This window comes from Lissotriton vulgaris, chromosome 3_1 (assembly GCF_964263255.1).
Source record: "Lissotriton vulgaris chromosome 3_1, aLisVul1.2, whole genome shotgun sequence".
Taxonomy (NCBI): Eukaryota; Metazoa; Chordata; class Amphibia; order Caudata; family Salamandridae; genus Lissotriton; species Lissotriton vulgaris.
Genome location: NC_141689.1, coordinates 1089612482 through 1089633689, shown reverse-complemented (window position 1 = coordinate 1089633689; position 21208 = coordinate 1089612482). Strand labels below are relative to the sequence as shown.

The 21208-nt window shown below is 50.2% G+C and overlaps 1 protein-coding gene across 19 annotated transcripts in view; it reads right to left on the bottom strand.

The window, feature by feature from the left end:
* LOC147727467 (ankyrin repeat domain-containing protein 17-like) overlaps positions 1–21208 on the bottom strand; it is a 1323072-nt gene that overhangs the window by 278894 nt on the left and 1022970 nt on the right. For 10 of the 19 annotated variants that reach the window (XM_086961534.1, XM_086961542.1, XM_086961537.1 and 7 more), the window contains one exon: positions 16142–16309. In XM_086961534.1, the coding sequence (XP_086817660.1) occupies positions 16142–16309 (168 nt within the window). The remainder of the gene's footprint in view (positions 1–16141; positions 16310–21208) is intronic. The other 9 variants (XM_086961540.1, XM_086961541.1, XM_086961543.1 and 6 more) reach the window with 1 other exon arrangement.

Here is a 21208-nt window from a genome sequence, read left to right as displayed (position 1 = left end):
GCTCACTCACTCTCCTGGCAGAGGTGATGGCAACCAGGAAGGCCGTCTTCAGCGTAAGGAGGCGAAGAGGACAGTTATGAAGTGGCTCAAAGGGAGCACACATCAGATAGGTGAGAACAAGGTTCAAGTCCCACTGGGGCATCACGAAGGGAACAGGAGGGAACATGTGTGTGATGCCCTTCAGAAATCTACTCACTATAGGGGACTTGAACAAAGAAGGCTGATCAGGTAGCCTCAAGAAGGCTGAAAGAGCAGAGAGATACCCTTTAAGAGTGCCCAGAGCAGAGCCCTGCTGGGCAAGGGAAAGAAGAAAGAGCAGCACTTCCGAAAGGGGTGCAGAGAGGGGATCCACAGCCTTTGCTGCGCACCATGCCACAAATCTATTCCACCGGCAGGCGTATACCGACTTAGTGGAGGGACGCCTGGCTGCCAGAATGATGTCACAGACTTCGGGAGGCAAGTCAAATGGCCTCAACTGCCGCCGCTCAATCTCCAAGCTTGTAGGTGGAGACTGGACAGGTTCGGGTGCAGGACCGTCCCCTGCTGCTGCGACAGAAGGTCCTCCCGAAGAGGCAGACGAATCGGGGGATCGACTGACATGCTGAGTAGCTCGGGATACCAGTATCTTCGAGCCCAGTCCGGAGCCACAAGGATAACCTGGGCCCGGTCGCGCTTGATCTTCTTCAGCACTCTGGGCAGAAGTGGTATAGGCGGAAAGGCGTACAACAGGCCGCAGCTCCACTCGCGACGAAAAGCGTCTCCGAGCGAGTGCCGCCTTGGAAACTCCAACGCGCAGAACTGCTGACATTGCGCGTTCTCTTCTGTGGCGAATAGATCTAACCAAGGCTCTCCCCACTGTCGAAAGAGACCTTGCGCCACGTCCGAGTTCAGACGCCATTCGTGATCCATCATGCACCGGCGGCTGAGTTCGTCCGCCCTGGCATTCAGAGAACCTGCCAGGTGTTGAACCACCAGAGTCACGCCCTGATGTTCCAGCCACTGCCAGAGGCGCAGAGCCTCCTGGCAAAGGGTCCACGACCCCACACCGCCCTGTTTGTTGCAGTACCACATGGCGGTGGTGTTGTCGGTGAACACTTGCACCACGCTCCCCCTGACAGAGGGGAGGAATGCCTTCAGTGCAAGACGAATCGCCCGCAGCTCCAGAAGGTTGATGTGGAGCCGGGACTCCGCCGGAGACCAGAGGCCTCTGATCTCCGCCTCTCCCATGTGGCCTCCCCAGCCCTGGAGGGACGCGTCCGTCACAACTACGTGCTCCGGCTGGGGTAGAGAGAGAGGTCTGCCACTGACCCAGTCGCGGTCCGTGAGCCACCACTGCAGTTGTCTCGCAGTGCCCTCCGAGATCAGGACATGATCGGACAGGTTGCCCTGATGCTGGGCCCACTGAAACTTCAGGTCCCACTGCAGAGCCCGCATCCGCCACCTGGCGTGACGCACCAGAAGGATGCAGGAGGCCATCAGTCCCAGAAGCCGCAGCGTCAACCTGACCGAGACCCGGGATAACGGCCCGAAGACAGGAATCAGAGCCTGAATATCCCGAACCCGCTGCTCGGGTGGGTAAACCCGAAACTGCGCCGAGTCGAGAACCGCTCCGATGAAAAGGAGCTTCTGAGAGGGACACAGGTGTGACTTCGGCACATTGATGGAGAACCCCAGCAAGTGCAGGAGGTCGGCCGTAGTCTGGAGGTGGCTGACGACTGTCTGGGGCGAGCCCGCCTTCAACAACCAGTCGTCGAGGTAGGGGAAGACTGACACCCCTTGCCTGCGCAGATGGGCTGCGACCACCGCCATCACCTTCGTGAACACCCGTGGGGCGCTGGTAAGGCCGAAGGGGAGCACGGTAAACTGAAAGTGCTCGTGGCCTACCGTGAACCGCAGGTAACGCCGGTGGGCCGGCAGGACGGGGATGTGGAAATAGGCGTCCTGCAAGTCCAACGCTACCATCCAGTCTCCTGGGTCCAGGGCAGCCAGGACCTGAGCCAAAGTGAGCATCTTGAACTTCTCCGTACGGAGGAAGCCGTTCACGTTCCGCAGATCCAAGATAGGGCGTAGGCCCCCTTTGCCCTTCTTGGGTACCAGAAAGTAGTGGGAGTAACAGCCACGTCCTACTTCTGGCCCAGGAACGCGCTCGATGGCCCTCTTGGCCAAGAGGGCCGAAACTTCCCCTTGCAGAAGTCGCAAGTGATCCCCCGACACACGGTGGCATTGAGGTGGCATGGATGGAGGGGAAGACTCGAAGGGGAGGGAGAAACCCCTTCGGACAATTTGCAGCACCCACCTGTCCGAAGTGACTGTATGCCAGTGGGAGAGGTGATGGCGAACCCTGCCTCCCACAGGCGTCACATGGGCCTGAAAACTCGGACTAGGAAGGTTTTGAGGCGGGGGCTGCTGAGGGAGGTGTGGACTGGCCTCGCCGCTGGCCCCGACCACCGCCACGGCGGTTCCCACGGCCGCCACCGCGTTGCTGAACATTCTGCGGCGCGTGGCTGACGGTCCGTGGTGGGGCGCCCCTTCCGTGGCCACGAAAGGAGCGAAAGGCACCCGATTGCTGGCGTGGGGCCGCAAGGCCCAAGGACTTGGCCGTGGCCCTGGAGTCCTTAAAACGTTCCAGCGCATGGTCTGCCTTGTCGCCGAAGAGGCGACGGCCATCAAACGGCATGTCCAGGAGAGTGGCCTGGACATCGGCCGAGAAATTGGCGGACCTCAACCAGGCGTGGCGTCGAACCGCCACCGTCGTTGCCATCGCCCTGCCCAGTGAGTCCGTGGTATCCAGCCCACACCGGATGGAAAATCGTGCCGCATCTCGGCCGTCCGCAAGGGTTTGGCTGAGTTTAGCCCTGACCTCCTCAGAGCATTGTGGCAGCACCTCCGCAACCGTGTCCCACAGAGTGTGGGTGTAGCGGCCCAAGAGACAGTTGGTGTTGACTGACCGGAGCCCTAGGCTCACAGACGAGAAGACCTTCTTCCCGAACTGCTCATATCTCTTGGATTCCCGATCGGGCGGGGCCGTCGGGAATGCGGTCTGGGAAGTGGAGGCCTGGATGACCAGGCTCTCGGGGGTGGGGTGGGTGGACAAAAAGCAAGGGTCGCCCGGTGCCGGGCGGTAGCGTCTGGCCACGTTCCTATCCACAGGGGGACCTGTGGCGGGCTTGGACCAAGTGCCCAGCAGAACGTCACACAAGGCCTCATTGAACGGCAGAAGGGGCTCCGCGGAGCCGGACTGCTGTTTGAGCACCTCAGTGAGGAGATTAGTCCTCACGGCCGCGACGGGGAGCTCAAGGTTTAGGGCCTTAGCTGCCTTCGTCAACACTACGCTGTAAGCAGAACCCGCCTCCGAAGCCACAGTCGGGGGCGATGTAAATCCAGTGTCTGGCGAGGTGTCAATACCACTGGCCTCCCCAAGCTCATATGTCCAGTCCTGATGTGACTGGCAATCACGTGCCAGAGGGTCCTCGGACCCCTCCCATTGCTCCTCGTCACCCAGCTCCTGGAGACCAGGATGAACAGCCAGGGCCTCCTCGTGGAGATAGAATTCTCCGATGGCCGACGGAATCGGCGCCCAGCGGCGCCCCTCCGACGCCTGAGGCGGACCGTAGGAAGCATTGGGGTCGGCAACCACTACGGCTGCCGGGGACGACACCTGAAGGGACGGCGCCGGTGAGGTCGTAAGGTCGACCGGCGAGGTCCCGGATCCGGAGCCGGATCCAGCGAGGTCGCGCGGCGCCGGGACCGAAGTCGCCAGCGGCGCCGGGCCCGAAGCACCCGACGTCGTCGGGGCCGAAGCGCCCGACCCGGAAGGACCTCCAGACGGAGCCGATCGGCCCGAAGGCGCCACGGGAACCGACTGAGGAGGGAGGGCCCTCATGGCCATGAGGTACCTCTCGACCTCCTCCTGCGACGCGCCGTGCCCAGGGACCCGAAGGTGTGGGGCAGGCGGCGACGCTTGCGACTCCCGCGGAGCCGCGTGGGCGGTGTCGCCCGAACCCCCGGCCGCATCGAGCGAGCGTCGGGGCGGGTCGGAGGACCGATGGTGGCGCTCCGACCTCTCATGCCTCTTACCTGAGGACTTGGATCCAGACGATCGGTGACCACTCCCGGAGCGTCGATGACTCCGACCTCGCGACCTGTCCCTCGACCTCCCGTGGGACCGGGACCGGGACCTGGAGCGGCGCGGGGCCGACTGCCTCAGCTCGAGACGCTTGCGGGACCGCTCCCGCCTAGCCTTCGACGTCAGGGCCCGGCAGTCGTCACAGGTTCGATCGTCGTGGTCGAGGCCTAAGCACTTCAGGCACCGGCGATGGGGGTCCGTGACCGACATGAGTCGGCCGCACTTCGAGCAAGGCTTGAACCCGGGCATCCCTGGCACCGATAGTCGAGAATCGACTAAGTAGAGGATCAAAAAGATCAAAAAGTTTTCAGTCAAAAAGTGACTGGGGGTAGAGCTTCTTCCGGATCTGCGCTAGCTGGCGCGGAAAAAAGAAGAACTGACGTCAGCGCGCATGGGCGCCGTCTATATACTCCGATGACGTCATCCCGGCGCTCACGACGCCGACGACGGACGCGGAGCCGCAGACGACGCCTAACAGCGCGCAGGGGTATTGCTACGCAAAAATTTCCGGATCCAGTCTGACGCCTGGGGATATTCTAAGGTAAGGAATCTATCACTAACGTGTCTCTTTCAGATTCTGGGTTTTTGGGCCGGGGGTGTCAAGAATGGTTTGGATCCGGTCAGGAGTCAATTTCCTTCCGTCTTTGGACAAAAGGTGGCCTAGGTAAGTGACCTGGGGTTGGCAGAATTGCAACTTCTTCTTAGAGACCTTGTGGCCATTTTCTGCGAGGAAATGCAGGAGTCGAATGGTGGCTGTGACAGCTAGTGGAGTGGTGTCGGCTGCCAAGAGGATGTCATCGACATATTGTACTAACACCACTCCATCGGGTAACTGGACTTGATCCAGTTGTCTCTTGAGGGCCTGGCTGTAGATGCTAGGGCTTTCTGTGTAGCCCTGGGGTGCTCGGCAGAACCTATATGAGCGGGCTTTTAGGGTAAAACCGAAGAGATATCGGCTGTCTGGGTGGATGGGGATGGAAAAGAAAGCGTTTTTGAGGTCAATGACAGTGAAGGTGGTGGCAGTGGAGGGAATCAAAGTTAGGATGGTGGTAATGTCCGAGACCACAGGGTACTGGGGTACCACCACTTTGTTGATCTCTCGAAGGTCAATGATGAAGCGGTATGCTTTCTCATCCCCTTCTCCCTGTTTCTTAATGATGGGCAAGATTGGGCTGTTGCAAACGTTGCTAACTACTTCCTCTACCACCCCTGCGTCTATCAGTGATTGGATGATCTCTACCAATGCCTTCTCGCCCTCGGGCGATATCCGATATTGTGGAAGTTTTGGGAGTGTTGCATCTGGTCGAATAGTGATGTGCACTGGGTCAATCATCATGCGCCCTACATCCGAATCCGTTTTGGCCCACAGATACGGAGGCAGAGTGTCGAGCAGGGAAGTGTCAGCATCGGTGATGGAAAACATGTGTCTGGGGGGGCAATGTCTGAGCAGAACAGGATTGTCGTAAAGGAAAACTCGGACTCCATCTTGAGAACATCTAATCGTTGCTCGGAAGTGTTTCAATAAGTCGAGTCCCATGATTGCGTCAGGGCTATTGGAGGAAAGCAAAAACGTAGTGTCAGTGGTGTTGTTTTCTAAGTCAAAGAGGATTGGGGCGGACAAAGGGTTAGTGGAGGGCGTCCCATCGAAACCTGTCGATGTTATTAGTGAGCCAGACAAGGGTGCCCTTGGAATCAGTCGTTTAGATAATGCACTACGTGTTGCGCCAGTGTCTACCAGGAATGGTGACTTTGTACCCAAGACCTTAGCAGTGACATAAGGGCCTTGCTGGTCAACATGGAGCTCGACTGGATCCCTCCCTTGCCCTAGGCAGTCCTATGCAAAGTCATGAACGTCATCGTAGTCAGATTGCTGGCATTGGTTCTGTCGGGGTCGATCAAATGTGTTTGGTCTACTTGATCTATCATTGGTCGCGCTGTTTGGGGGCCCTCGCTGTGGTCCCCTATTTCTTGGTTTGTTTGCTGAATCTTTAGGATCTCTATTTCTGGTGAGTTCCAAAAGAACCGGGCACTGAGATTTCCAGTGGCCCGATCCTTTACAGAAGGCACACTGGTCCTCTCTAATGTCTGTACGTCCAATGTGGGGAGTTGAAGCACGGTCTCTGGGAGGTGCCGTTTTAGGGACGTTCATCTGAGGGTTTCCCCGGTATTGGTCTCGTCCCAGAGTTACCCCTTGCAGTTGTGCTATCATCACCCTCTCTTAATTCTTTCTTCTTTCTCTCTGTTGTTCTATCGCTTTCGTTTTTCTGATGTTCATAATATTGGGCCATCTGGAGGATAGCCGTAGGTTTGGAGGGTGCCCAACTACTTTCGCTGGCCTGCAGTTTCTGCGAGACCTCCGGTGATAAGCCCTTAACGTAATTCTGGACAAACAGGTGGTGTCCGGTTGCAGTGGTCAGGTCCTGGCCGCTGTAATCGGAGAACACCGCTTCAAACCGGGAGAAGTATTCCGATACATCTTCCTGAGGTTTCTGGCGACAAGCCGTTACTATCGACCAGTCCACTTTCTTTTCTGGGATCAGGGTTTTTAATTTCTGCACGATTTTATCCGGGAGGTCTAAAATGGCTTTCAAAGGCTTTTGTCCGGGTTCTCGTTGTCTGTCTATGCCATCAAGTTGTGACCAGTTATGTCCAAACAGCTCAGAGTGGTCGACTTTCCGGATTTGCTTCCACACATCAGCTGGTAGACATAACCCGAAAAACAAGTCGATGTCAGCTAGAGTCATAATCGTCGATCCTAGGGCCGTACCTAACTCAGTATAGAAGGCAGTGGGGTTTTTACGTAGGTCAGGCAGAGATTTCCGGAAGGTCAGAATCTCTTGCCGGTCCCATGGTTGGTAGACCCAATTGTACACTACCCTTCCCTTTGCATCTTTGTTGTTTGCGTCATCGTGAGTCCCTTCACCTCGTGGAGGGACCCAGTAAGGAGCAGCCTCTCGTATCGGCATCATAGTGTTAGGTCGTTCAGTTTGCGGGTTGGTTGCTACGGAGGTAGTGGATTCGATTTTCGGCTTTTGTTCAGTGAGGTGGCGGAAAACCTCAAGCGTACGCGTAAGGAGGTCCGTCACATCACTCTCACTCTCATCCCCGATATCAACCTTCCGGTACAGAGTCGTTAGGCTCTGTGGACCTTTTTCTTGATATCGGTCCTCGTATGCATTTAAGACATGGTAACACAGTTGTACAGTGAAGTGTCGTCTGTGACTCCCAGTATAAGAATTAAGTACATCCATGACGGACTCTTCATCCTCCCTCTTCTCTACCAGTATCTTTGCTATCTTGTCGACCCCTGCTCGTTCATGTTTGCTTAGTCTATATGCTCTAGCAGGACCACCCCTTCGGGCTTCCGGGTCGCTCAGCGTTGTCGTTTGCGTAGTATCTAATACAAGGAGTTCAGCCGGCACGGAGGCCATGGGGGCTGAAGCCGTGGTGCTACTCTCGGTGGTACCTGGGGATAGTGGGTGTTGGGCTAAGGGTTGGGAAGGGGCATATGGAGGGGGCATGTGGATGATCGGAGGACCTAGCAGCAGATCATCGTCGGTTCGTTGTTTTGAGTGTAATTCAGGGTAGAGCGTGGAGGGAGTTCTAACCAGACACTGGCTTGATGTTTCTATTTCCAGTTTCTGTTTGGTATCCTCTCTTTCTTTTATCTCTTTCTCTAGTTTCTGGGCCGCTAGGTGGGCTGCTTTCCGCAGCTCTTTTCCCAACCTACTCTCGGTTCTCTTTTTGCGTTGTTCGGCTTCTTTTCGCCACATGCCGAAGCTGTCAAGCATAGTGGACGTCGTCTTGTTTTTACCAAGGGCTGTTTCTAGTGCGATTATTCTATCATTGTCGAAGGATCCTATCAGTGGCCACTGACTTTCTCGATCCCTTTTCGTATATTTATGCCATAGCTGGCTATAGGCTATAGCGACTAATCCATGCTTCGTGAACATGTCCTTATTAGGGGTGCCTTCCAGCGGAGCTGGATGGTTCATCCCTAATAAGCGGTCCGGGTTAAACAGGCTACTAACCAGTGGGGAGAAGACAGGCATGACGGATCACAATGGGATAATAGTCGGCACTACCTATCTTATCACTGCGTGCAAAGACTAGACAGAATATTTCTATTCTACGTTGTTTGCACGTAGTGAATACCTCATGAACCAAATTCTGAGCAATCAATGTTAGGTCAAAAATAAAAAATCAATATGGTCAATGGGGAGAATAAGTAAGCTCGCTAAGGTTCGCGTCACCTACCCTTTCACTATCTGTAAAGAGGGGACCTAATCTTCCCTGTTTTCAGACAGAGAATCTCCAGAAAACAATCTATAACAGTTAATCAATGGGGGGGGGGGGGGGAGGGGCAATTGTTCAGTAGGGGAGAAAAATAGGTCCGACGGGTGCGAACCTATCCTTCGCTGTTTATAAAGGGAGAGCCTGTTGTTTCTCCGTTTGTAGACAGTGAATCTCCAATAAATTAACAAAAAGTAATACTAGTATTTTCTCAACAATTATCAATCACTTTCAATTATCTATCACTTTCGCAATTCGTCGTGTTTACACGACCTTACCCGGACCGCATGGACAGTTTCTTGTCTTCCGAATCCAGCGCCCGATCGTCCTCTTCTCTCTGTACTTCTCGTGGCACTCCTGATGGTTCCCAGTCAGGACCGCAGATCACTCGAGAGAGGTCTGTTCGGAACCAGTGAAGTTCGGATGATCGGCTGTCAGACGAGGGTCTATCGGACAGGGTACCTTCCGATCGTTGCAGTCGTTCACTCTGTCGTCAGGACCTCTCCCACTGGATCCACGAGTCGCTGATGGGCCCCACGTTTGGGCCGCCAATTGTAAAAAAGGGTTCCAAAGACAACCAGTAACCAAAGACCCTTTTTATGTTGCCCGGCGGTATCGCCTCTATGACCCACCAATGTTAACCAATGAAGAAGCAGGCGCTGGAGACGGGAAGGCAGGAAACGAGGATTTTATTCTCTCCGGAGGAGAACACATCAATTCAGACAGCAAGTATCGTCACGAGGTGCTCTAACCACATCTCTGAGGCCTGGCCTCTTATACTAGGGTTTTATGACCTTTATTGCACATAACACATTCTCGCAACACTTTAGTATTTGAAAGAACATCCTCGGAATCTCCCCTTCAGGCCCGTTCCCACATACATTTACAGTTGGATTCCCCACCCCGGTCACAACAGGTGATGGTTGTCGCACAGCAGGGCATTCCGCCGATTCATGGAATGCATGGGGTTTATCGGATCTCATAGGGTGGGGGCTTTGATCGGCTCGAGGGTCTTTTGATGGGGAGGGGAAGCTTCCTACTGTACGGGGTAATAAACAGTATCCGCAAGGCCAGGTGGCGGCCTGGGAACAAGGAAGACAAACGGGGATACAGGAAAAGGGGGTTTGTATCAAAAGGATCTGAGGCCATGAAAGGAATGAGGGGAGGTGTCGCGCTGGGAACAGGATGGGATTCTGTGGTGAAGCTGCACTGAAGTGGGGTTTATGACCCAGGGCATGAGAGAGCGGGGGTTGTCAGTGTGCGGGGGGATGCTTGCGAGGTTAAGAGAGAGAGAGAGACGCGCTGGCTATCAGCGAGGGGGCAGGGAGGCCATGGTGCTCAAAATGGCTGCCGCTTACGCGCACGAATGGGCTCGAAAAGGGGCAAGATGGCGCCGATAATGTTGACGTTTTGCAGTCTAATCTTTAACACACTCTCCAAGTGTCCAGATCCTTTTTCGTTTTAAGTCTATCTAGTCGGATTCGTCCGAAAACAGCAACTTTAGAAATACTAGCCTCCATAGACTTTGTCCCGCATCCTGCGTGAGAGTGCACACTCTGCACCCGATCTCCCTAGGCCTCCTGCTCCTAACCTTAGGGTCCAGTAGTGTAGCCCTAGCGATCCTGAAGCGTCTGGATCTTGTTCCTTACCTGCTAGTATTTCGCATTCCACTTTTAGTGTATATGGTATGTCGTGCCCCTCGGGCATTTGTGTTAATTGTGCAACTTGAAGTATTTTCTTAAGAGTTTTGTATTGTGCTTAGCTCCCTGACTCATAAAGAGTTCAGGGTAGAATTGTTATAAATAAATATCCTTTATTTTTCATAACAACTTGTGTGGTGTCCTTTCACTTGGTGTTCAAGGGGTATATGTGACGGTAAAGCAGCTGGCTTAACACGCCCTCTAGAGTTTAGCCTAAAGACTGCTTTTGTCCACGCTACTAGGATAGCTGGTCTATAAGGTTGACTTACAACCAATCATCAATAAGGGTCTTTTGGTATGATACACAGTGATCACTAGAATAGTGAGCACTATATATCAGGCCAACTTCTCACAACCAGAACGGAATTTATTCCCTCTTTGCGGGTAATTTACCAATGATTGATTGTATAGTCTGTGGTGTAATGTTGTTTGTGTTCCCTTGGTGAGGGGGGTGCTGTGGAATCTTTATAGCAGGTTGTACTGTTAAAGTCCGCATGACATATTGAATCAATGGTCTATATATTTTAATTAACTGTTTCAACTGTATCAACAGTTCTCTACCTGTCATATTTTCTATGTCAGGATGTGGTGTATAGCTGGCTAGTACAGGCCATGTAGCTCCTGGTCCACCTAGTGGACCGAGCCTGGTGATGTGATTTTTATGTTGTAGGGCGCCATTAAACCAGATCTGATGCTCTTGGTAAGTTAGTGTAATTTCAACGTCCTCGAAAGGAACATATTCCACTGGAGGTTTCTCTGCTTTGTAGTAGTGAATACCTCTGTCTGCCGATACTCATGTACCTCTATCACAAATATAACTATCACCTCTCGATGATACCCCATTTTCTATAAGTTTTATAGTCATGGTTTTCCTTATATTTGCCGGGATGATTACAGCATCCTCGTCGTTTTAATTAAACCCTGTAATGTCTAAACCCGGTTGGTTTGAATTTACTGCAGCTCCACCGGTTGCGTTGTTGGCGCCGTTAACCGACATTGTTTAATGAAAGTTTGCAGAACAAGTTTCAAGGAAACAAAGATTAGGTGCACAATATTTTGGAACACTGTATCCTTCAACAATGAATAAACCAAAAACTAATACATAGGATTTTCGTCCTACTCAGTTTTGGCAGATATTAACCTTTTACCCACTCCAGACGTCTACTGGAGTATTTTACTGGAAAAAGGGGTTTGTGTGAAAAGCACGACTGAGTTACTCTAGTATCTAGCGTTAAATTATCGCCTTACCAAACGTTGGGCGCCATGTAGTGTAGTCCCTATATTCCCAATAGGCTCTGCGCATTGGAATAATATATACTGTAGTTTAGATGTAGGACTGAAGTCTACTAGGTCTCTACCGAATATATTAAACTTAATTGTGAGTGCCAGCTAGCTCAGAGGTCAGTAGAAACTTTCTCGAATAAACAAGGGATTAGTTTCTGACAACCGCATAAACATGACAACTTTGTTTCCCAAGAATAAGAAATCAATCTCTAGAGTCGCGGAAACAATAGATAACTATTTTACTCAGTTAATCGTGCATGCTTCGTTTCACCAGAGGGGCAGAGAAAATAGAGATGGGCGTTTCCAATAAAATGTATTTATTGAACAGTTTTCTTTCTCAAGCATAAGAAATGTACTGCTACAATCGTAATGCTGGTTATAAAGTACAAGGCATATAATACGAACAGTATTAGAAAGTAGTACTGGAAAAGCATGATATGGTTTCTAAGCCATAAATTGCCTAAAATGTATAAAATACATACAGTGATAAAATAGTGACTAAAAGTACTCAACTGGTGCTTCAAAAATACGCCTACCCCGGTGTACCTAACCTAAGTCTAGTACAAGGGAAGAAGTAAGTGAGGAGTAGCTTAAGTTTAGTAGTTCTCTGCCAAGAATCTATTCCTAGAATTCTCTAAGGGTCTAATCAGCTCCTTACCTTGGTTTTTAGAATGAAGTAGGTCTTGTGTATCTCTCTCAGGACTTGATTTCCCAGACACCCGCAAGGGTAAGCAGGAAACACTGGAGCTGGATTTCTCGGCACGAGAAAAGACAGTCTCTCAGTTCGTCAGCTGGAGGGTCGGCTTCCTTCGGCACTTGCTGCTGTAGGCGCCGGGCAAGTAGTTAGTCGATCTGGTCCAAAACCAGTGTGTGTTTGTTTGGGCAAATGTCGGCATATTTATACCTTGAAGGTGCCGAGTCTGACGTATGATTGGATTAATAACGTCACTCAAAGACTCAATTCTTTGAAAACTCCAGGAGTTCTTGGATAAATCAATATTCAAGCAGGGGGAAGTCCCTAGCTGCTGAAGGCGGGTTTTTCCAAGAAATCGTTGTTGATTCTCAGAACTTAGTGGAAGTTGCCATGCCGTATTTGGGCTGCAAGGCTCAGGCCAAATATGGTACGGATTTCTATGCCTATATAACAAGTGGATAATGTATACCTATATAAGGGCATGAATCTGGAAAATTTACCTTAGGGTCCTAGATTAGTTTACAACACTGGGCTCTCGACGCCCAGTCATCGGGAAATGGTGGATAGGGGGATCATACGCGGGGCCGCATCACCCTTGGAGAGCCCACGCCCCACCAGGCGGGGAAACCAGCCCTCAGGGACAAACTGCGACACCAACAGGGGAGCGACGGTCTTGCGGCATAGGAGAGAGATGAGGACGACGACGACGATGACGATGGCTGCTTCGAAACCCTTCCGCAGAAGCTGATCGAGGTGACAAAGCCGACTAGGATAGACGAGCCGAGAGAAGTTTCATCCGGTGATCCCGCCACGACTTGGTATCACTGTTGGCACGCATCACAATCAGTGGAGCCGTGATCTCCCCCATCCCCCCAAACAGCATATGCAAATGAGGTGAGGGTTCATTGCTGAGATAAGGCGACGAGCACATCTTAAAGCCCGAGGGCATCCGCACACTGTTCCCACAGATACACGCAATAGCGAAGGAAGAGTTCTAAACAGGCCTGGAGCACAAACCGGATCCGCGATGCATGCGGAAAAGGAAAAAAAACACTGACGTAGGCGCGCCGGGGTGGGACTGATGTGACCTCGCTGACGTCACGTACAAAGCCTGGGAGGAGTCACGTGATGTTGTCCTCCCTGCGTGCAGGGATGTTGTGGCAAAAAAGTTTTCTGGATCCAGTCTCACGCCTGGGGGTAACTCTACTTTAAGGAATCTTCGGCTAGTAGTCTCTATCAGATGCAAATATGGGACAACTTTCATACTATGAAAATAACCTTACATATAAGAAAATGATAACCCTTAAAGAACTGAGTGAAGACAATACCCTGATTATTAAAGAAGCTAATAAGGGTGGGAATATTGTCGTAATGGACAAGTCTAAGTATGATGTTGAGATCATGGGCCAATTGAAGAACACTAGATGGTATACTGAACTTACAAATAATCCTATTCTTGATGTATCTAATATTATTAATAAAAACTTGAATGAGTGGCATGCGAAGGGCATGCTTAATGATGAGGAGGAGGGATTTTATGTGGAAATATTTTTGGAGCCACCTCTGTAAAAGGAGTGCCAAAAAGAACCCCTATTCGCAGATAACTGCAAAGCCCCCATGGACTTTGCGACCTCAGTGTCTTTCTTCATTTTTTCCAGCGAGGTGTCACCTGCTGGACCAAAGAGGTGTTCCTTGTCAAATGGATAGTTCAGAATGGAGGCCTGTACCTCAGGTTTAAACCCTGAAATTCTCAACCATGCATGTCCTCATAGCAGTAAACTGGTGTTTCCTGCACGCGCTGCTGTGTCTGCTGCATCTAGGGCGCACTTGATGGAGATATTGTTGATAAGTTTGCCCTCCTGGATAAGATAATTTGCCTTACATTTATGCTTATCAAGCAGAAATTGCATACGTTTTTCAAACTCATCGTAATGAGCTCTATCATATCTGGCTAACAAAGCCTGAGCATTCCCAATGCCCTGGTCATTAGCTGCTTGTGAGGCTACGCTTTTGCCTGAGGAATCAATTAACTTGGACTCCTTATCAGGAGTAGGGGCCTTACCTGTCGTCTGCGAACATTAGAAACCACAAGAGAGCCTAAGGGCAGCTGACACTTGATGTAGGCAGGGTCAGTAGGTGCTGGTTTATATTTCTTTTAAACCCTGGCATGAGGATTCTTGCCCTTACAGGATCTTTGAAAACCTAATCTGCATGTTTAAGCATTCCCTTAAGCATTGGCAGTATGTGTAGTTTTTTTAGAGGAACTAGGGTCTCAAACAAGAAGTCCTCCTCTAAAGTCTCCTTACGTATTTCCAACCCATGGTAATGAGCAGCCCTGTTAAGAAGCTCAATGTAGCCAATATTGTCGTCAGGTGGTGATGGCCTGGACAGGTATAAGTCAGGGTCAGTATCTGTGTGTGGGTCAGTGTCATAATCTTTCCATGGGTCAACATCTTGTGGCCTATCCCCATCCCCTTCATCCTGTGGGTCAGGTGATCGTGATGAATTAGTGGGTGTGATAAGTAATTGAGGATTAGTAGGTGAAGGTGAAACATATGGTGGTGAAGGGTTAGTACCCACATTCCTTTTCCTTCAGGGGCATGTGGTGCTCATCCTTTTGGCCCAGTTTCCTTTTTTTCCAGGCAGTTTGGCATTAATATGTTCAGAGTCTTTATCTTTACTTGTTGCTTTCGGTATCGAAAGCTTGGGCTCCAAACTCTTCGGTACCAAAGATTTAGTCTTCGACAAAGATGGAACATGGATCAGTACATGCTTGGATTTTAGCACCGAGGATTTCAGTTCAGCGCCGGCATGGGGCCGACTCTGTCCCGATCCGGAAGGCTTCTCTTTGTGTTTCGGCGTCTGGCCTGAAGGCGGGCGCTCAAAACTTTCTCGGTGCAGGCAGAGGAAGGACCGGAGCCTTTTTTGTCTTGTGTTGTTGGGGCAAGGGGGTTTCTGTACTCGCAGAACGCTGAGCCGGTTTAACTTGCCCCTCTTATTCCATGTCCGAGTCGGCCTCGGACACGAAGATGTGTTCTTCCTTGGCTCCTTGAGCTTGTGTTTCTTCTCAGTCGGAATCTTCGCCAAAGATGTCCGGTATGGAGCCGCCTTGGTGTTGCATCTCGTGACATCGAGCCAGACGGTCACAAAGCGGCTTCTTTGATCGACACGATCGGCACGCATCGCAATCTTTCTCGTCGTATTCAAGGGATAAACAAATATTTATGAACCTTTTCTCTGCCAAGGAATTAAGGATGTGGGCAAAGGATACAGACATGGGGACTCGCACCAGTATTGGCTCTTGTACCACAATGGAAAATTCAGAAGGGCCGAGGAGCTACCAGGAACCAAAGCAATACTACTATCTGTCACCACCAAAATAGCTACTCCAAAACAGACCACCAATATTATCTATAGGCAATTTCAGTCAATATAGGCTCCTGCATCTGGTCAACTGTTCCTGGTTAGCAGGAGTCTACAGTCTACTGGTGCCCCACAATGGCTTTTCAGTAAAGAACAAATCCCACCATGTAATGCCAACGGTTTGTTATAGGGCTGATTCTCAGTATCTACAGGTTGTTGTGAAGATTTTCTAGTGGAGTAGCATCCACAGAACAGTGTGCGCCATCTGTAGTCACTGATGGTACCAGTGACCAATGGAAACTGGTCTTTGGAGTTTGGGAAGTCTGAACCTGTAATCATTAAGCAGAAAACCATACAAGACGGAAATAGCTTAGGCTCTCATGAACTTTGGCCAATACTTTTTTCCTTTTTTTTGTTACCAAATTTGAAAGCTGCAATCTGTATATACCAAACGAATGGAACAGGTTACAATAAACACTGTTAAACTGTCTTAAATTCAATCAGTACAGGAACATGCACTATGAAAGAACCTCTGGGCATACACAAGGCCTTAACTTGCTCTACACAAGTAACTCAAGTTAAGTAAGCAAACTTCATCAATGTGCAATGCAAAGTAACAAAGCAGTTACAAAAGAACACCGAACATTCCATTTTGAAAAAAATACAAGCGGAGATTCTTGCCTCTGGTTTTTTACTTGCCTTCTTACAACTTCCTTCCAACCATCTTCCCTCTTTTGGCTTCTTTTAGGACTAGCTATTGTTAATTTTGCATTTGGTGAGGAAAGTGGAGAGGGCTTAGCACACATAGGCAAGGAGGTGACTGGGGATTCACCTATGCACTCAGATAACCTAGAGAAATAAAGAAACTCATCAAACATTGTTGCTATAATTTTTTTAAGAATAAATAGGTATCTGCAGTATTAAATGTTCGGACTGGTTTTCGATGCAGGGAACAAGCTTTAATTTTGTCTGAATATCAATTGTGTTACACAAAACATTCCTAGGGAATGAAAAGGGCCATTCATAAACAGTTCATGTATATGTGCTCTTCACAAACTGGTACTGTCAGAAGTAAACCCTTTCATTCTTAGCAATAGTGTGCTATGGTTTCAACTGCAAAATCTAGAATAGAGTTCCACTGACAATATTTCTAGACATGATATGTTGAAGAGGTCTTGTTGTATTGATTAAAACAATGCCAGAAAAAACTTGCAGAATAATAACAGAGGTCAAACATTTGATTTCCAAACTTCTTGACTATGGCAACACGTCAATAGGATGGAGTGGAACATGACAGACAGGTGGGCAGGAGAGGGAAGAAATTGGAATTTTAATACTGAACAAAATGAGAGTGTGGAAATGCATGTTCTGAAAACCTAAAGCAAGACCAATTATCCACCATAAGACCTGGAGCGTTTGTCACAATGACCATCATGCACATTATCCTCAACACATGCCAACATGCTTTTAATTGATCTACTTATCTACCTGTCAAACCATTTCCTTTTATGGTCAAGTGAATGGGCAATGAAGCTCAGAACCTTTATATATAGTGTCATACAGTATCTCGGTGTCTAACCCCAACCACCACCTATGGTAAAGGCAATAACTGCCTACCTTTGCTATCCAGAGTCAACTGCCCAAAAGTAGTAACTATTTTAAATAATTGAAGTGCTGTAGTACCAAGGTTTTATCACACAAGTAGTAAAAATAGAACCTACATAGGATGTTACTTAGTGACAACTGACTGCAGCAGTACTTAAAGAAATGCACCTCAAACACATTTCTAAGTGAAAAGACCGGAAGGGCCAGCAGGATGATGGGGACTAGATGAGCAGCTGATTTACACCAATGTACCAGTAAAGTCTCAACCTAACACTGCCTGTGGCAATTCGTGGGGACTTTTTTTGTCTTGACATTGGTGAGTGTAGGAAGGTACATCCTGACTATGGTTGCCCCCAACTTTTTGCCCTGTGTCTTAGCTGGTTTTTGACATAGTCGACCTGGGGCCCTGCCAATCAGGACCCCAGGCCTACTGCTCTCTCTGTAAAATGGATTCCATGTACCCTAGGTACATTTCCAATTGGAACTGGACCACCCTGTCAGACCCTGTAACTCAGGGCATCGGTGTACCCAGGGCCTACCAGGGGCTGAAGCATGTATTATGCCACCCCTGGATGGCCATCTAAATCTGACACAACTGGCTGCACGACAGCTGGGGCAACGTAGCGTACCCGCTCGTTGCTTTAGGTATAGTAGCCCTATATCTAACCACACAATGGACACCCGAGTTCCTATCAGACACTCCTATGGCAGGCCTTGACAATCCTGAAGGCAGAGTGCTTGGAATCGTGTGAATTGGGTTCTGGCCCGAGCCGAGCCCGGTTGCAGCTGGCGGAACCAAGAGAAAATGGCTGTTCCATGATAACGCGTGCCATCGGTAACTATAGGTATTAACGCTATCAAGACATGTCGAGTAAGGTGTCATACGAATCGGGATGCTACCCCCTCACCAATTCTGGCGACGAGGTTAGCATTCCGCCCTTCTAGAGGGACACGACATGTATGTAACTGTGAACCCCGGTTAAAGTTAACTAAAGCCTCAGCTCCACAAAATGGATGCTGCCACCACAGACACGAGTCTGACCTCCTGCTGCTGGGAGTCCTTCCAAGCGAGGAGAGCTTGGACAAAGGGTTTCCTGTCAAGGGCGGTTCGCACCGTCCCAGACAGGGTTTGTGTATTCTGGGTAGGTAGGGCTTTGCGAGAAGGTGACTGCGGAGTGGCACCCCGGTGCTCACTACGCATCTGCCGGTCAGAACCAGTTCCAGGGGCGCCAGCCCCTGACCTGGGGACAGTCCGGCAGGGGAGAGGGGTGTAACTACCCCCCTTCCTGGTCCCACCCTTAGGGCAGGACCTAGTCATGTACCCACCCCTTTCTTTAGGATAAAGGCCGGAGCGGGGACCCTTCCAAATTAGATCATCTTTGAATCAAGAATACTTTCTACGAAAGGACTTCGAGACTCTTCTCAAGATTTCTCCCTTGTGGCTAAGGAGTAGTCACCCTGCACCAGCGGGCACCATCTAAGAACTCTGCGGTTTGCTGCAAGTCCTTCCTCAAGGAATCCGACGGCCCAGCTCGACGAGAACCGGCTTCCCTGGCACCTCTGACCTCTACCCACGTCATCAGCTCAGCTGTGATCTGTGGGTGCGACGAGACCTCGAGGGACCGGCCATCCTCAAAACCTGCACACTTTCTTAATCAGCACGACCATCGAAGCAATTCTCTGGTGAGTGCTCTGGGGTCCGAGAAACCCCGACCCTGAGCTGCTCCAGCACCGAAGTGCAGTCTCCCAGCATCTCCACGATCTGCGTGGGGCCCTTCTGCTCGCTGCTCAGTACGTTGTCTGGTCACTAGCCGCTGGCTTGTGTCCTTCTTTGACGACACCCGACAACCAACGCTGCTGGTCTGGTTGCTCCAGACTGGCCCTTGCTTCCATCTTTGAGAGGAGCACCCCGGACCCTCCCGGTCCACTCAAGACGCCATTTTAGGCCCACCACGTGGCCCTGAAATCTGCCGAGGCTTGTTGCCCCAATCCTGGGCCCAGCGACGCCGACAGCATCAACCTTCATGGGACAGCTCGCACCTCCATCCTGGTCGCCAACAACGCCTCCTGGTCCGTGAGACTGCAGAGCCTAGCGTCGCCCACTCACCTAGTCGAGGTGACGGCCAACCGGTGCCTTCCTGGTACCCTCTGACTACTGGCTAGTAGTTCGAACTTGGTCCCCTCTGCTTTCAGGTATCAACGATCTCTGATCCAGGCTTGGATCTCTACGAACTATTCAGCACTGGTCGCCGGTCAGCAACTCCTTTTCTTCCGGCTCCTGGCTCGTCAGCGAAGACCCCGACGCCTGTAAGACTTGTGCAGCCGCAGCCCTCGTGGCTAGGTAACTTCGGCATTTCGGTGCCTGCATAGCCTCCTTACTCTAGGGTCCCGAGTCCCTCGCTTCCGACTTGCCTTATCGGGTCCGCCCGAGACCACTAAACTTCCCGTGTCCCCGGACACTTGTTTAAATTGTGCACTTGAAGTATTCTCCTAAGAGTTTTGGTTTGTGCTTAGTACCCTGTCCTCATAAAGAGTCCAGGGCTGTTGTGATTCTTAATAAATATTCTGTTTATTTTCATAACACTTGTGTGGTGTCCTTTCACTTGGGGTTCAAGGGGTATGTGATGGTATAACAGCTGGCTTAACACGCCCTCTAGAGTTTAGCCCGAAGACTGCTCGTATCCACGCTACTAGGATAGCTGGTCTAAGGTTGACTTACAACCAATCACCATAAGGGTCGTTGGAACGATACATAGCGGTCGCTAGAATAGCGAACGTTGCATATCGGGCCAACTTCTCACAGTGAGCACTTTCAGGACCAGGTGGAAAGAAAGAAGAAACCTCAAATGAATTAATCAAACAGGAATACTACAGACTATCCCATCAGCTGTCAGTGAATAATTGCTATTTCTTATAATGTATGGTGGCAAAATGGGATCAGCAGGTGTTCAACCCATTCCTCAAACACTTACTCTAATTGGGCAGGGTCTAACTCTTGCAAACTGGAGAGAGCCCATGTTGCTGTCTCGGCACGTGAAAGTCTAAATGGACCAATGACTGGTATAGTCTGCTTGGTTGATGGACATTTAAGCACGCAAAAGGACATTCTTGACCTACAATGAACAAGTTGCTTATGTTCAGTAAGGAAAATGCTATTTACCAGTAAGCATCTGTTCTTGGCATGTAGAGCTGCAGACGCTCACACTTCGCATTAGATCGCCATCTGGTGTTGGGCTCGGATGCTTGCACATTGTTGTGGTCTTGGAAGAAGTCTTTGTAGTTACAAGATAGGTGACTCCTCCCTTGGACGATACTGAGCATGGGCATATACTCCATCCTTAGATGGGAATTTATGGAGTTAGTAGAAACAGAAAAGATGTCCATGTGTGTATATCTAAATAAGATTCCGTTATCGTGTGTCTGGTTGGCCCCACATTTGGAAAAATGGTAGAAGGACTTGGGGATGGAGTTCCCATTTGTGAATCTGTTGCGTCTGTCGACTTAATAGATCCGCAATCTGATTGTGAACTCCTGGAAGATGTTCTGCAAGTAGATATATATTAGTGGGATGGCCCATCTCCACATGTTCTGTGCAAGCTGGGACAGCAGCAGAGAATGTGTGCCTCCTTGTTTTTTTTATGTAGTAAATGGCTGTCATGTTGTCCGTCCGGATCAAGACAGCTTCGTTTTGTACATGTACTTGGAAAGATTTTAGTGCTAGGAATATTGTTAGTAGCTCCAGGTGATTGATGTGGAGGACTTTTTGTTGATTGGTTCATTTGCCCTGAGTTATATGTCCGAGTAGATGGGCTCCCCATCCTGTGAGTGATGCGTCTGTTCTGTGAACTATCTGTGGAACAGGTTCGAGGAACGGCCGCCCTTTGGACAAGTTGTTGGTGTTCCACCACTGCAGAGAGCGATGTGTGTGGCTGTCCACCAATACCAGATCTGTAGGATGGCCTTGAGCCTGAATCCACTGATGTGCTAGACATTTCTGTAATGGATGCATTTGAAGTCTTGTATATGGTACAATAAAAATGCAAGATGCAATCATGCCTATGAGTTGCATGAACACTCGGGCTGGGAGAGAGTGTTGGGACTTGAAATTTTGTGACGAGGGTTTGTATGCTTGCTATCCTGGCT